Source organism: Scyliorhinus torazame, chromosome 1 (genome assembly GCF_047496885.1).
Source record: "Scyliorhinus torazame isolate Kashiwa2021f chromosome 1, sScyTor2.1, whole genome shotgun sequence".
Lineage (NCBI taxonomy): Eukaryota > Metazoa > Chordata > Chondrichthyes > Carcharhiniformes > Scyliorhinidae > Scyliorhinus > Scyliorhinus torazame.
The window spans coordinates 100,970,920-100,986,903 of record NC_092707.1 but is presented as its reverse complement, the minus strand read 5'-3'; the positions used below and the strand labels follow the sequence as shown (position 1 = coordinate 100,986,903).

Below are 15,984 nucleotides of genomic sequence, written 5' to 3'. Positions count from 1 at the left end.
ACGAACATTTAAAACATCTGAGGGAGTTATTCGATCGACTTCAGGAGGCGGGTTTGGTGATAAACCTAGCCGAAAGTGAATTTGGAAAAGCCCAAGTCAATTTCCTTGGCCATACAATCAGACAGGGTCGACTGTTTCCACGGGATGTGAAAACGAAAGTTATTGGGGAGTTTCCGATACCTTCGACACAACGGGAAATAATGCGATTTCGTAATATGAGTGAATTTTAACGGCCATTTGTACCAAATTTTAGCAGTGTGGTCGCTCCACTGACGGACTTGCTCAAGAAGCATAACAAAGTCCAGTGGACAGCAGAGTGTCAACAGGCATTTGACAGCCTGAAGGCTGTGTTAACCACTGCTCCTGTGTTAGTCATCCCAAATTATACCAAATCCTTCAAAGTGGTTGTTGATGCGAGTGATGTGGGCGTAGGTGCGGTGCTTCTACAAGATGACGACGAAGGGCAAGAGCGGCCTGTTGGTTATTTTTCAAAGAAATTGAATTTTCACCAGAAAAAGTATTCGACGATTGAGAAGGAGACTTTGAGTTTGGTGCTGGCTTTGCAACATTTTCATATTTATGTGACCAGCAATCCATCTGACACCATTATATATAGACGGATCATAATCCTTGACGATTTTGGAGCGATTCCGGAATAACAATGCAAGGCTGTTTCGCTGGAGTTTATTGTTACAGCCATTTCATTTAAAAATAGTACATGTGGCAGGACGGGAAAATGTGATAGCCGATGCTTTGACACGAATGTGATCAATCGAGAAGGATTTCGGTTGGAGGAAGAAGAGCAAAAAAAAAGGACTATATTATTATGCCTGTTTGCGAGTGTTGTTTTTTTTTTTGTGAAACGTAAAAGTATTTTTACTGTGTGCATTTCTTAGTGGATGGTGCAAAAGTGAAAAATGAAACCATCTTGAAGTTGATGGTTTATTTTTTTTTCTTGGGGGGAGGTGTCATGCGAGAGTGCCTTTAAGGACTGGATGTTGAAGCAATGTACCTTTTTAAGAAAACACTGATGTCAGAGAGTGGGTGGAGCTCAGCTCAGTTCAGCCATTTTGAAGTTTCAGTTTTAAATCAGCCTGGCTGATTTTGCTGAGAGCAGTTAAAAGTGCCTGGCTGTTTTGCAGTTTGAAAAGAGCTTGGGGAGTGTCTGTGTTTTGCAGTGAGCTGGAATTGCTGTGATGTCTGCCCTGAAAGACATTCTCTGGATCATTTGGGTGATTTAAACTCATAATAGTAAAACCTTTAACCTGATGTGATTTTGTTTAAAGGTGTTAAGTTTCTTGGAAGTTTGAAGGAACATTTTAAGGAATTATTTACTTTTACAATATTTTCTGAGTTATCTTTGAAGTAAGGGGTGTTAAGAGATCCAGGGCGGGATTCTCCGACCCCCCCGCCGGGTCGGAGAATCGCCGGGGGCTGGCGTGAATCCCGCCCCCGCTGGTTGCCGAATACTCCGGCACCGGATATTCGGCTGGGGTGGGAATCGCGCCGCGCCAGTTGGCGGGCCCCCCCGGCGATTCTCCGGCCTGCGATGGGCCGCAGTCCCACTGCTAGAATGCCTGTCCCGCCGGCGAGAATCAAACCCACCTCTCTTACCGGCGGGACAAGGCGGCGCGGGTGGGCTCCGGCGGCCTGGGGGGGGCGCGGGGCGATCTGGCCCCGGGGGGTGCCCCCACGGTGGCCTGGCCCGCGATCGGGGCCCACTGATCCGCGGGCGGGCCTGTGCCGTGGGGGCACTCTTTTCCTTCCGCGGAACAGACCCCCTCCACTGTGCATGCGCGGGGATGCCGTGAGCGGCCGCTGATGCCCCCGCGCATGCGCCGCACGACAAAGTCATTTCCGCGCCAGCTGGCGGGGCACCAAAGGCCTTTCCCGCCAGCTGGCGGGGCGGAAATCAGTCCGGCGTGGGCCTAGCCCCTCAAGGTGAGGGCTCGGCCCCTCAAGATGCGGAGAATTCCGCACCTTTGGGGCAGCGCGATGCCGGACTGATTCGCGCTGTTTTTGGCACCGTTCGGCGGACATCACGCCGATTGCGGAGAATCCCGCCCCCAATGTTTATTTAAGATGTTAAGTTGAGTTCATGGAATAAACATTGTTTTGTGTTTAAAACCCACGTGTCCATAATTGTAATCCCACACCTAGGGAAAAAGCCCAATGCTCAGAAAAGCAACAAATCCATTAAAGGGTGAGGTTGGTTGAATTCCATGATACATTTTGGGGTCCTGAAAACGCCTCGCCCATAACATTTCTGATATATCCGTTTTATTTCTACATCTTTCTGTTGTAACTCCGCCAGTTTTCCTGAACTAAAAACATCCGCCTCATCCTCCACCTGTTCTTGTTCTTTTTCAACCATCTGATCAAAAATCGTTTCTGATAATTGCACTTCAACTTCATCTTCACTCTTTGATTTCTCCTCTTGTCTTAACCTGTGACTTTGCGACCTTGTTACTACACAATCTGGAAAAATCCCAGGATATTCGTCCTTCAACACTTCAGTTGACTGATTTTCCAATGGCTTATCAACCACAGTAGGCATCACTCCCAGCTGCGATCCAGCTACATCATTACCCAAGATAAACTGTATTCCTGGACAAGATAGTTTATCTATTGCTCCTACTACCACATCACCACTCTTCACTGGACTTTCCAACCTTACCTTATATAATGGAACGCTACTCCTCTCACCCTGAATTCCACATATCACCACCTTTTCTGGCAACATTCTTCCCAAATCACATAATTCCTCATCTCTTACCATTAAAGATTGACTCGCCCCTGTATCTCTTAAAATTGTGATTTCTTTACCTGCTCCTCCTGATACACATGAGTAAACTTTACCCACACTATTAAATTCTTTAAAGACATCTGGCACCTTCTTAACAATTACTTCTTGAACAGGCTGTGCAATCGTTTGCACCTCCTTCGCTCCCCTTGGGTTTTCCTTTACCACTCTAACAAACCCCACCGTCTTATCCTGTTTTACCACATCAGCCTTCCCAGTGCTTTTCTTTAACCACCAACACTGTGACTTTACATGGCCTAGTTTATTACAGTGAAAACATCTGAAACTTTTCATTTCTTTTCCACCCACCTGGATTTATTTTTTAATCTGAGGAACACTCTCTTTATTGTCTCCCATCAGATCACCTTTACCTTAACCACTTGAGTATTTCTCATGTCCCCAGTTTCTATCCCTCATCGGCTGAAACTGATGTCGGAAACTAATCTTTGATTTATGAACAAATGCATAATCATTTGCCACTTCCGCTGCTAATCTCGCAGTTCTAACCCTCTGTTCTTCCACATGAGTTCTCACTACATCAGGAATTGAATTTTTTAACTCCTCCAAAAATATAATTTCTCTGAGAGCTTCATACGTTTAGTCTATTTTCAAAGCCCTTATCCACCTATCAAAATTACTCTGTTTGAGCCTTTCAAACTCCATGAATGTTTGACCAAATTCTTTCCTTAAATTTCTAAACCTTTGTCTGTAAGCTTCAGGCACTAGCTCATATGCACTTAAGATGGATTTCTTCACCTCCTCATACATTCCAGATACCTCCTCCGGTAGTGATGCAAACACTTCACTAGCCCTACTTACCAGCTTTGTTTGAATCAGTAATACCCACATGTCCTATGGCCATTGCATTTGTTTAGCTACCTTATCAAATGAAATGAAAAAGGCTTCTACCTCCTTCTCGTCAAACCTTGGCAATGCTTGGACATATTTAAATACATCCTCACCACGTCTTCGACTATGATGCTCTGTCTCATTATCCTCATCCATCTCCTCCAACTGTACGTGTCCCTTTGCGTCTGCCAATTTTAACTGATTTTCATGTTTCAGAGCCATTTTCCGAAGTTCAAACTCTCTCTCTTTTTCCCTTTCCTCTATCTCTTTCTTTGTTTCTTTCTTCTCTCTCCTTTTCTTTTTCCTCTCTATCTCTTTCCTATTCAAGCCGCTTTAAATCTTTCTCATGTTCCATTTGTTTAATTTGCAACTGAATTTTTGCCATTTCCCATGAGTCAAACTCCATCTCAGGCAACTTTAAATGCTTAACCACCGCCATAATTACCTCAACTTTTCGCATTTTGTCAGGTAATGTTAACTGCAATGTTTTTGCCAGACCCAACAGTCTGCTTTTCGTCTCTGTCAGTAAAGTACTGCATGTGACAGTCTCCACCCCCAAAAACTTCTGAGCATCTGCAAGAGCCATTGTCCACAACACACTCCCCACTTCTAAAATACCACACTGGAAAAGCAACAATCCTTCACTGTCTTTAAGTTCACAAAAGCCAATCCAATAGATAGACTTTTATCCCAGACGAGCCCCCAATTGTTATGGGAGAGGCGTTTTCAGAACCCCAAAATGTATCATGGAGTTCAACCAACCTCCCGCTTTAATATATTTGTTGCTTTTCCTAGCACACGGCTTGTTCCCTAGGTGTGGGATTACAATTATGGACACGTGGGTTTTTAAACACAAAACACTGTTTATTCCATGAACTCAACTTAACATCTTAAATAAACATTGGATGTCTTAACACCCCTTACTTCAAAGACAACTCAGAAAATATTGCAACAGTAAATAATTCCTCAAAATGTTCCTTCAAACTTCCAAGAGACTTAACACCTTTAAACAGAATCACATCAGGTTAAAGGCTTTACTATTATGAGTTTAAATCACCCAAATGATCCAGAGATAGATTTTCATGGCAGAGATCCAGCTCACTGCAAACACAGACACTGCCAAGCTCTTTTCAAACTTCAAAACTAAAAACTGCAAAATGGCTGAACTAAAGCCCAGCTCCACCCACACTCTGACATCACTGCATTTTCTTAAAGGTACATTGCGTAAACATCCATTTCTTAAAGGCACTCTCACATGACACTTGTAATATTTGACTTTTTTGTTGTGGTTTCATCCAACTGAGTGACTTGCCTGGCCATTTCAGAGGGCAGTTAATAGTTAACCACATTGTTGTGGGTCTGGAGTCATATGTAAGCCAGACTGAGTAAGGACGGAAGGTTTCCTTTCCTAAAGGACGTGGGTGAAGTGACAGTCATAATGGGCCAAATGGCCTTCTAATGTGCTGTCAGGTTCTATTTCAAGTGGATTGGTTAATACATTCACCGCAGATAGCATGCAGATTTAGAATAAAATATCTGAGTTCAAAAGAAAACCATGTACATTGAACATGCTCATGAGCTCCATTGACTATCCCCTGTGCAGATCTGGGCAAAAGTGAATGGGCCAACGGTTGGAGTCCAGATGACTTTGAGTTGCTCTGTCCAGGTGGAGAACGTGCCCCAGTGACGGAGTGGGAGAAATGCAATCTGGGCCTCATCCCTCCAAATATCGTGATGACCAGGTCTGTCATTGCCACCAAAATCTACGACTTCCTGATGAAATCCCAGGTCTGTGTCTTCTTGGCGGTTCATATTTCTCTCAGAGCCTACAGTGTCACTGCTGGGAAGGAAAGGAACAAGCTAGTGTGAGGTCTTGTTTAAAAGTCTCAAAATCAATAGCTAAAGATGTCAAAGGAGCAGCAGATCAGCACTGTGGAGAGAGGACATGTTGCCCAGTGGCAGTGTAGGAATAATGACATACGTCGCTCTCATGCAGTAAGGTGTAACCTCATTGCTTGATTTTCTTGTACTGATAGGGGAGATGCTGAGCTGAAGTAGGGCACTTACGCCCTTTGCCCCCACCTTGGCTGCATTTACATTGTTTGTCAAGCCACCCACCAGAGAGCTATTTTGAGTAAGGTTGCTTGCTCGCCATCTTAGATTGGAAGCTGCAATAGCGAGCAGATAGGCAGAGTGAGAGCAGGAATTCCCTTTGGACTGAAGCCAAATTCTAATTGCCATCTCGCCCTCAATCCCAATGCGGCCCCCGGAAACAGTTACCTAATATGTAGGTGGTACAAGTGTCTCAAAGGATGGTGAGACACTTTCAATGGCAAAATTAAATGATGGCCCAGAAACACTGAACAACACTAGCCTCCATTATCCTTGCTGAGGCTGAGCTGATCTCTTCACCTGCTCGCAGAAGCTGAAGAGCATATTTGTCGAGCAGAGAGGGGTGCTGCATTGTCAAAATGTCAATAAGAATTGTTAAACTAATGTCCCATGTTCTTTCATGTTAAAGCTGTATAGTCTTGAAGCATGGGAACAGATTCTCATGGACAACACATCAAAAGCAGAAATACTTGCAGAAGTTGGAAATCTGAGATGCTGGAAATACTGTCAGACCTAACGCTTGATCTGTTGATTAATTCCAGCATTTTCTGTTCATACTGCATGAACACTATCTTCATTTGTATTTGCAATGCTGCTGTATGCATTCAGTGTACCTGGCAATTTAACATCTTGGCAGATATTATGTCCTAATACCTTAGCCAGATAGGTTTACAGCCATCGAAAGCAATGTTGATGATTTACTAGGTAGGCTGGCTCATTAATGGTTCCTGGGTGAGAAATCCTGACTGCGATCCTTCCCATTTAGCTCCAGATTTTGCTATAATTATTACCATAAGGGACCTGGCAACAATCACCTCACCAATGCTCCATATATGGTTTCAGCTGGTGAAACTCGACCAGCAACTCTTCGTAGTAGCTAAAACTTGGCTTTTGGCATCCACCACTGAAGTTCTCTGAGCTTCATGTGAAGCAGTAGTGTGCACTGCATATCAGGCAAACTTCCCAGCTGGATTTCTCAGTCACCTGGTTTAGAGATTGGGCAATGGGTTCACATGAGCACATCCAACTGACCAGAGCCAAATCTCCCATCATTTGGTAAACACCAATAAACTTATTTATTTACGCTGGTGTGTTTTGGACCTCACTGTCACTTCTCAGGTGGCAAATTAGCACATCATCAGTCTGATTATATTTCCAACAGTTGATCCATTCTGTCCTATTACCTCCACTCGCAGGTAAAGTTTACGTTTTATAAAATTACATTTTATTCCTCTGTCTTTGGCAAGTATTTACAAAACATTTTATAGTTTTGGTTTCTTAAAATCTCAGTGGAGATCCTGTGGAGATGCAGTGAGTCAGGGCACATTATAGAGGGTGGAAAGAGGTGCCATGAAAGGCAGCAGTACTCCCTTTGTGTACCATGCTCCTTTACCACCATAAATTGATCTGAAAATGGGACTTAGAACCATAGAATTCCTACAGTGCCGAAGGAGGCCATTTGGCCCATCGAGTCTGCATGACCCTCTGAAAGACCTCCATCTAGGTCCACTACCCTGCCCTATTCCCATAACCCGCCCAACCTACACATCCTGGGCAGCACGGTAGCCTTGTGGATAGCACAATTGCTTCACAGCTCCAGGGTCCCAGGTTCAATTCCGGCTTGGTCACTGTCTGTGCGGAGTCTGCACATCCTCCCCGTGTGTGCGTGGGTTTCCTTCGGGTGCTCCGGTTTCCTCCCACAGTCCAAAGATGTGCAGGTTAGGTGGATTGGCCATGATAAATTGCCCTTAGTGTCCAAAATTGCCCTTAGTGTTGGGTGGGGTTACTGGGTTATGGGGCTAGGGTGGTGGTGTTGACCTTGGGTAGGGTGCTCTTTCCAAGAGCCGGTGCAGACTCGATGGGCCGAATGGCCTCCTTCTGCACTGTAAATTCTATGAAATCCTTGGACACGAAGGGGCAATTCAGCATGACCAATTCACCTAATCTGCATGATCAATCCACCTAACCTGCACATCTTTGGACTTGCACTAATTACTTTCTGATTCAGAGAGCTCTTGCTTAGAGCAACTAACAATTATAGTTATTCATGTTTTAAGGGTATTGGCATTCTTGGGTCATGAGGCATCCTCAGGAAATCAGGGCCAAGATATTTCATTAGAAGGGGATTTGAGGGGATAATAGTCTCGAGACGAATGATGGGAAGCTACCAGGAGGCTTGACTGTGAGTAACTCTGCTGCAATGGATGGAAACTATCGACACCATGTTGGCTGTAGTGTATTATTACCATCTTAGTTCTTTGCCTTTTGAAACACAGCTTAATGGTCTCCTTCTCAATTAACAGGAACATTTTGGGGTTAGCTCCGACTCTGAATTTCAGCTTTTCCAGTCCCACGATTATGGGGAAAGGGATCTGCTGTTCAAAGACTCCACAAAATGTTTAACTCACGCAACTCACCTCAACTACATGGACATCCTAGGCGATGAATTCTTCGATCTAGCACAATCTGTTTTCAGTTGCACAGATTCAGGTAATCCTCTTTGTTTTGTAACTATTTGGAAGTGCGTCAAGCATGGCACCACTGACAAGATCTAATTGAGATTTCTGCACTTATTGCCCAACAGAAATCCTTGAATTCTGCACTCAGGATGTCTGCAGTACCTTATGAGTGCAACACTTCAACCAACTCTCACACCCTAGTGACATAGAGCCACCCTGAGCTGAGTGTCACTTTGGTCTTCGTTCGGATTAGGTTAATCCATCTGTTATTCAAAAGGCTTTGGACAAAGTGCTTGGTTAACTTTTTCAGTGTTACTTTAATGCAGTTGGTACTTGTTTTAAATGCATGAGTAAGTTTGTGGAGTGATTTTGACATTGGTCAATAGTGTAACAAGGATGGTACAGATTTAGCAGCTCATTATGGGGCGCTTTCAATTTTAATTTTCAATGGATTTGGCAGCAGAATTAACATTACCTGCTTGCTACCGTTGCCCCAAATCAAACTGACTCCCATGCTGTGTCAAAATAGCATGTGGAATCCTAAATATGGTTCACTGAGGAAATTAAAGACGAGCGTTGGAATGGTTCCATGAAACACAGTCAACAGAACTGTACCTCCACGAAAGGACTGATCCCACACTGCAGGAATCATTGTTATAGTTCATCATTAACTTGTGTACCCCTTGGCTACAGCCCACCACAGGGATTGTGGGCTTGACGAACTTTCCCAGCAGGCTAATAAGGTTGCCAACTGTGGTTAAACGTATTCCTGGGGGTTACATCACATGACTTACCCCATCATTCTTGCCATGAGTCAGGCACACATTCATCCTTGTGACATATGGCCTTTCTAAGCCAATTGGAAAGCAAAAGGGTTCGTTATCCGATTGGCTGATGTTTGACTGTCAGCCAAACAGCCTTTCTTCCCCTCTCATTTTCAAAATTTTTCTATATGGTAAAGAGAAATGTTCCGAGAAAATGACCAAAAACTAATAATCTTTTTCAATGTTCCAATGATTTTTCTTCAGGATTGCACATGACTGTGACCTGGAGATGGATCTTCGATTCCTGGAGACTCCAGGCCAATCCTGGAGAATTTTTAAAAAAATTTATTTTGTTCCAAAACTTATTAAAAGATACAAAAACATAAATAAATCAGAGGGCATTCTCCACACCTCACAGTTCACAGTTTTTGTGCAAGTTTTCTGCCCCCCCCCCCCGCGACGAACAGTTCCTCAAAAATGGTCATGAACAGTCCCCACGGCGTCACAAACCCCTCGATACGAACTTAATCTTTTCCAGCCAGAGAAAGTCGTACAGGTCCCCCAGCCAGGCCGCCATCCCTGGTGGCATTGTCGACCGCCATTCCAGCGAAATCCTTCGGGCAACTAGAGAGGCGAAGGCCACCACATCGACCTTTCTCCCCTCCATCAGCTCCAACATTTCTGATATCCCAAAAATCGCCACTATAGGGTCCGGCTCGGCCTCAACCCCCACAATCTTCGATAGCATCCCGAATACCGCCTCCCAGTATCTCTCCAGCCTCTCACACCCCCAGAACGTATGCGCGTGATTTGTTGGTCCTCATCCACACTTTTCACACTCATCTGCCACTCCCTGGAAGAACCCACTCATCCTCGCTCAAGTCACATGCACCCTATGTACCACCTTAAACTGGATCAAACTCAACTCATCCTCTTGCACGAGGAGGTGGGATTTACCCTTCGCATCGCCTCGCATCTCCCATTTCTCCTTATCCTCCCAACCTGAGCTCTCCCCTGCTCCATCAGCCACCGTAATATATCCCCAATCCTATCCTCCCCTTCCACATCCGGGAGCAGCAACCGCTCCAATAAGGTATATTCCGGCAGCTTGGGAAACCCTCTCCATTTCTTCCACGCAAAGTCCCTCACTTGCATATACCTGAATTTGCTTCCCTTCGGAAATGTCACCTTTCCCGCAGCTCTTCCAGACTTGCAAACCTCTCCTCCAGATATAAACCCCTTGCTCTCACCAGCCACACCTCTGTCCACCTCCTATACATGCCATTCGTCTCCCCTGGCTTGAACCCATGATTCCCACACAGCGGTGTTAGTACCGACGTCCCCTCCGTCCTGAAGTGTCTCCTCAACTGGTTCCACACCCTAATCGTGGCCTGTACCATTGGGCTCTCCGTGTACCTCCCCGGTGCCAGCGGTAGCGCCGCCGTCACTATGGCCTCAGGCTAGACCCCCTACAGGACTCCTCCTTCATCGTAAACCAGTCTAATCCCACTACTTCCCACCACGACCTCACTTTCTCCACATTCGCCACCCAATAGAAGTGCATCAGATTCGGTAACGCCAATCCCCCTTTCTGCCTCTACAATTCACCACTGTATTGTATTGTATTATGTTGATGCCCTTGTGGGCTCTGCCTGTGGCTCCGCCCCCTCGGAGCCTGTAGGCTGCACTTGGTACAGAGCAGTCGCAGGCAGGCACAGATCTAGCTTATTAAAACCACTGTTCACTTCTACTAATCGTCTCGTGTGAATCGATGGTCGCATCACTCCGTAGCAAGGCCTTCTTCACCCCAGATACCTTCCCTGTCCATATAAACTCCAAAATTGCTGCCTCCAGTTTCCGGAAAACGTCCTCCTGAATGAAGATCGGGAGGATCTGGAATACAAACAGGAACCTTGGCAGAATGTTTATTGTTACTGGATATTTATTGTTACAGCTTTGATAGGATCCATTTGTGCATCGTCACCCACTCCCCCGTCACCTGAACCCCCAAATACCTAAACCTGTCCCTGGAAACCCTAAATGGCAACACCTCTAGATTACTCCGAGACCCACCTCGTTCACCGGAAACACCTCTCTTTCACACATTCAGCTTCTAGCTCGAGAAGGCCCCGAACTTCTCTCGTACGTTTATAATTCTCCCCGTACTCTCCAGTGGGCCCGACACAAACAGCAGCTGGTCGTCTGCATACAATGACACCCGGTGTTCCCTACTGCATCTCACAATCCCCTGCCACTCTATTGACCCTAAGTGCCTTCGCCAAGGGCTCTCTCGCCAGCGACAACAGCAACGGTGACAGCGGGCACCCCTGCCTTGTTCCCCTATGCAACCTGAAGCTGTGTGAACTCATCTCGTTTATCCTTACACTCACCACCAGTGCCACGTATGGCAGACGCACCCATGCCACAAACCTCTGCCCAAACCTTCCCAAAACCTCGAACAGGCACCGCCACTCCAGCCGGTCGAAAGCCTTCTGCACGTCCATAGACACCATTATCTCTAGTACCCATCCCTTCGGGGTCATGATCACATTTAATAACCGCCTAATATTGCTGGAAGTTTGCCTGCCCTTCACGTAACCTGTTTGGTCCTCTGCAACCACCCCCGGAACGCATCCTTCCATCCTCCCTGCCACTAACTTAGTCAACACATTCACATCTGTGTCTAACAGTGAAATGGGTCTCTATGACCCACTCTCCCACAGGTCTTTTCCCTTCTTCGGGATTAGCGTGATCGATACCTGAGTCAGTGTTTCCATCAGCTCCCCCTTCTCCAGCGCCTCGCTAAAAATCCCCAATAAATGTGTTGCCAACTCCATCACAAACTCTTTACAGAACTCCGCCGAGTGACCATCCGGCCCTGGGGCCTTCCCCGACTTCAGCCCTTTTATGCTATCCATTACCTTTCTCAGCCTTAGCAGCTCCTCTAGCACATGCCTCCTCTCCTCATCCAGCCTTGGGAATTCCAGCTCATCTAAAAACCGCCCCATATCACCTTCGCCCCATATCCCCTTCCTCACCACCAGGATCGACCCTATATAACTTCTCGTAGTACTCCCTGAACACCTCGTTAATCTTCCCCGGCTCTGACACTGCCTCCCCCTTCCCTGTCCGTACCCTCAATTTCCCTACTCGCGGCCTGCCTCCGTAGCTGATGGGCTCGCATATGGCGCGCCTTTTCTCCATCATATTTATACTGCACCCCCCTCGCCCTTCTTCATAGCTGCCCACTGCCTTCCTCGTCATCAACCTATCGAACTGCCCATCACCTCTTTCGCTCCGTCAGCCCCTTCTTGGTGGGTGCACGTGAATATTTCCTGTCCATCTCAACTATTTCATCCAACAACCTGTCCATACTCCTACCTCCTTCTCCTGCCCCTGTGCGCCTTGAACAAGATAATCTCCCCCTGAACCACCACCTTCAATGCCTCCCAAAATGTGTCTGCCAATACCTCCCCATTCTGATTCAACTCCACATAATCACTGATCACCGACCGCACCTTCTCACAGAACCCCTTGTCCGCCAAAAGCTCCGAGCCATCCCAATTGGGATGTAGTTGCCACCTTACAAACTTATTGCCCTTGAGCAAACAATAACAAAATCACCCCACCCGAGAAAAACACCCCCCACCCTCCGGCCCCCACTCTACTAAGTATCATTCGATCTCTGTTATTCCAGCTCTCCGTCTCCTACCAATGTTCAGTTGTCCTCCAGTTTATGGTCTCTGATGAAGTCATTGGCCTCCTCTGGGGTTTCAAAATAGTATTCCCGGCTTTCAAAAGTCACTGAGTTTTGCCTGGTACAGTACCCCAAACCGGATCTGCGTTCGGTAAAGAACTGCTTTGGCCTTATTGAACCCAGTGTGCCTTTACGGCAGCTCCGCTCCAATGTCCTGATAGATTCAGACCCTGTTCCCCTCCCATTTGCAGATCCGCTTCTCCATGGCTCACCGCAGGATCTTCTCCTTCTCCACAAACCTATGAGGCCTCACAATTACCCGCCCATGGTGGCTCTCCTGCTCGCGGCTTCTGCCTTAGGGACCTGTTACCCTATCCATCTCCGGGGATTTTTTTCAGAACCCCCTCTGCCAACAGCCCCACAGCATCCTTGAGATGCATCTCATGCCTTCCACACCCTCTGGCAAGCCAATGATATGCAGGTTCTGCCTTCTGGATCTGTTCCCATCTCCGCCTCCAATGCCACCACCCGATCACTGAGGTCGGACATCACCTTCTCCATCTCCCAGATCTGCGACCCCTGTGCCTCCAGGCACTTCTCGACTCTCTCCATCGATCTTTTCAGGGCTGCAAATGCTCCTTCGAAGGCCTTCAACCGGTCTCTCTGTATCTCCTTTTGCTGCTAGCGGAGCTCCTCTCTAATGAATGCAGTCAACTGCTTCATCTGTAGTTTTCCAACTTGTGACAACCCTTCCCCATCCACCATCTTCCCAATTATTACTGTGCCACAGGTCTCCTCCAGCTCCTCGGCCAGATCTTTAACCTTCTGCCGGGTCTGATAACCAGCAGACATGCCACTCCCAGGGGCATCGTCTCCTCCACACCTTCAGCTACATCCTCTTGTCGAAATTACCCCATTTTTCGGTTAAAAAAGCTCAATTCAATGCCTTCGAGCCACTCACTCCATGGCCGCCACTGGAAGTCACAATTCTGGAGAGTTGGCAACTCTAGTAGGCCACCCAATTCATCAGGACAATGACAGGGGTAGTCTCTCCCACGCATTTTGAATGCTTGTGTTCAACCTGGTTTGATGGTGTCACTGAGCTCCAGTCAGCAGAAAACCCAATGTAAGCTGAAGAAATAGACTGCTGGTTGCATTATTGGTGTGAATTGAACCCTGACACACTGAACTCAATGGGATTGATTTTGACTTTGTGCAATAGTGTGAAATGGGTGACAGCGAGACAGAAGCATGTTCTACATCGCCCACTTCAATAACTTCAATAGCTATAAAAACCAGGGAAGGTGTAAAACACAGTGCAGGCTCTACTTTAGACAATCACCCCAAAATGTATGTGTTCTCGCATTGCTGCCCTAACAATGTCAGTAGGATTCAATGGTTAAAACTAATAAAATAATAAAGAAAACATAGCAATCATAAAGAATTATCAATAATTCTCTGTTTGAAAAAGGAGACCATGAAGTGGTAGGTGCTGCTGTCTTTGATGGTCAATAGATCAGGATCGAATGCACCACCGTAACTGGCCAGATTGAAATAACTACAATATAAAGCTAGTCTCAGTAATGGTGACGATAAAAACATTATCGATTGTTGTTAAAAACCCATCTGGCTCACTAATGCCCTGTAGGGAAGGAAATCTGCAGTCTTTTACTGGTCTGGCCTACATGTGACTCCAGAGACACAGCAAAAACATTCTAGCAAGTCACTAAATTGCAACCAAGAAGATGGCTCATCACCAGCTACCCAATTATACAAGTGGACAGAGGAATTTGCTATTAACTGATACGACAAAGAATATCACAACATTCAATACAATGTGCATGTGAAGGCTCCTTTGGCACACTACCTGGTACATGGTGTAATGGTAAGTCAGTGGGCTTGTAATCCAGGGGGCCAGGATTACAAGTCCTCTGGGGACATGGATTCACATCTCACCATAACAGTGGGTGGAATTTGAATTCAATTAATAAAGTCTGTGTTTTCTTTTATTCTTTCACAGTATGTGGGCATTGGGCACAGCCAGCACTTTTATTGCCCGTCCCTAACTGCCCTTGAGAAGGTGGTGGTGAGCTGCTTCTTGAACCCCTGCAGTCCATGTGATTTAGGTACTCCCACAGTGCTGTTAGGAAGGGAGTTCCAGGATTTTGACCCAGCGACAGTGAAGGAACAACGATATAGTTCCGAATCAGAATGATGAGTGGCTTGGAGGGAGATTTGCAGGCGGTGATGGTCCCATGTATTTGCTGCCCTTAACCTTCTAGGTAGTAGAGGTCAAAGGTTTGGAAGGTGCTGTCAAATGAACCTGGGTGAACTGCTACAGTGCGTCTTGTGGATGCTTCCACTGTGCACTGGTGGTGGAGGGCGTGAATGTTTGTGGAAAGGGTGCCGATCAAAGAGGCTGCTTTGTCCTGGATGGTGTCGAGCTTCTCGAGTGTTGTTGGAGCTGCACTCATCCACGCAAGCGGTGTATTGGGTCATCCTTTGCTGGTTTCTAAAATGCTCCTAATTCCCTCCAACATTTTATGCCCCTTTCAATCTATTTAACTTCTTTAGTTAATCATGGATGAATATTTCTCATTGAGTTTTTTGTCTTTTAATGAATTGTATTTTTGTTGAACATTTTCAATAGTTTCTTTAAATGTTTCCCATTGGTTATTTACCTCAACACCTTTTTGTCAATTTACCCAATTTTCCTTAGTCAGGTCTCTCCATTCGAATGACTTTTAAAGTTTAAGGTCCTTATTCTGGAGTATGTTGCTCTCAACCTCAATCTAGAACTCAATTCGATTATGATTATTTTTTCCCAAGCATCTTTAACTTTGAGATTACTAATGAAAACCACTTCATTACACAATACTAACCCTGGAAGCTTTTCTCCCTTGTTGGTTCTACATCATACTGTTCAAAGAAAATGTCACAGAACAATTCTGCAAACTCATCTTCCAGATACCTTTGCCAATTTGATTTCTCCAATCTTTATGAGGGTTAAAGCCTTCCCCCTACAAATACCTTTGTTATAAACTCCAATTATTTCTCACTTAATGTTCCATTAACTATTATTGTGGCAGCACGGTGGCACAGTGGTTAACACTGCTGCCTCAAGACTCCGAGGGCCCGGGTTCAATCCTGACCCCGGGTCACTGTCCTTGTGCAGTTTGCACATTCTCCCAATGTCTGCATGGGGCTTGCCCCCACAACCCAAAAAGATGTGCAGGATAGGATGATTGGCCATGCTAAATTGCCCCTTAATTGGAAAAATAGGAATTGGTACTCTAAATT

General features: G+C 45.9%; 1 protein-coding gene across 1 annotated transcript in view; it reads left to right on the top strand.

Annotated features, from left to right (window-relative positions):
- sxph (saxiphilin) overlaps window positions 1-14,109 on the top strand; it is a 364,013-nt gene extending 349,904 nt beyond the window's left edge. Inside the window, exons 15-17 of the mRNA XM_072498706.1 lie at window positions 5,256-5,440; window positions 8,068-8,254; window positions 8,349-14,109. Of these exons, the coding sequence (XP_072354807.1) occupies window positions 5,256-5,440; window positions 8,068-8,254; window positions 8,349-8,392 (416 nt within the window). The 3' untranslated portion in view covers window positions 8,393-14,109. The remainder of the gene's footprint in view (window positions 1-5,255; window positions 5,441-8,067; window positions 8,255-8,348) is intronic.
- The last annotated feature ends 1,875 nt before the right edge of the window (window positions 14,110-15,984 follow it).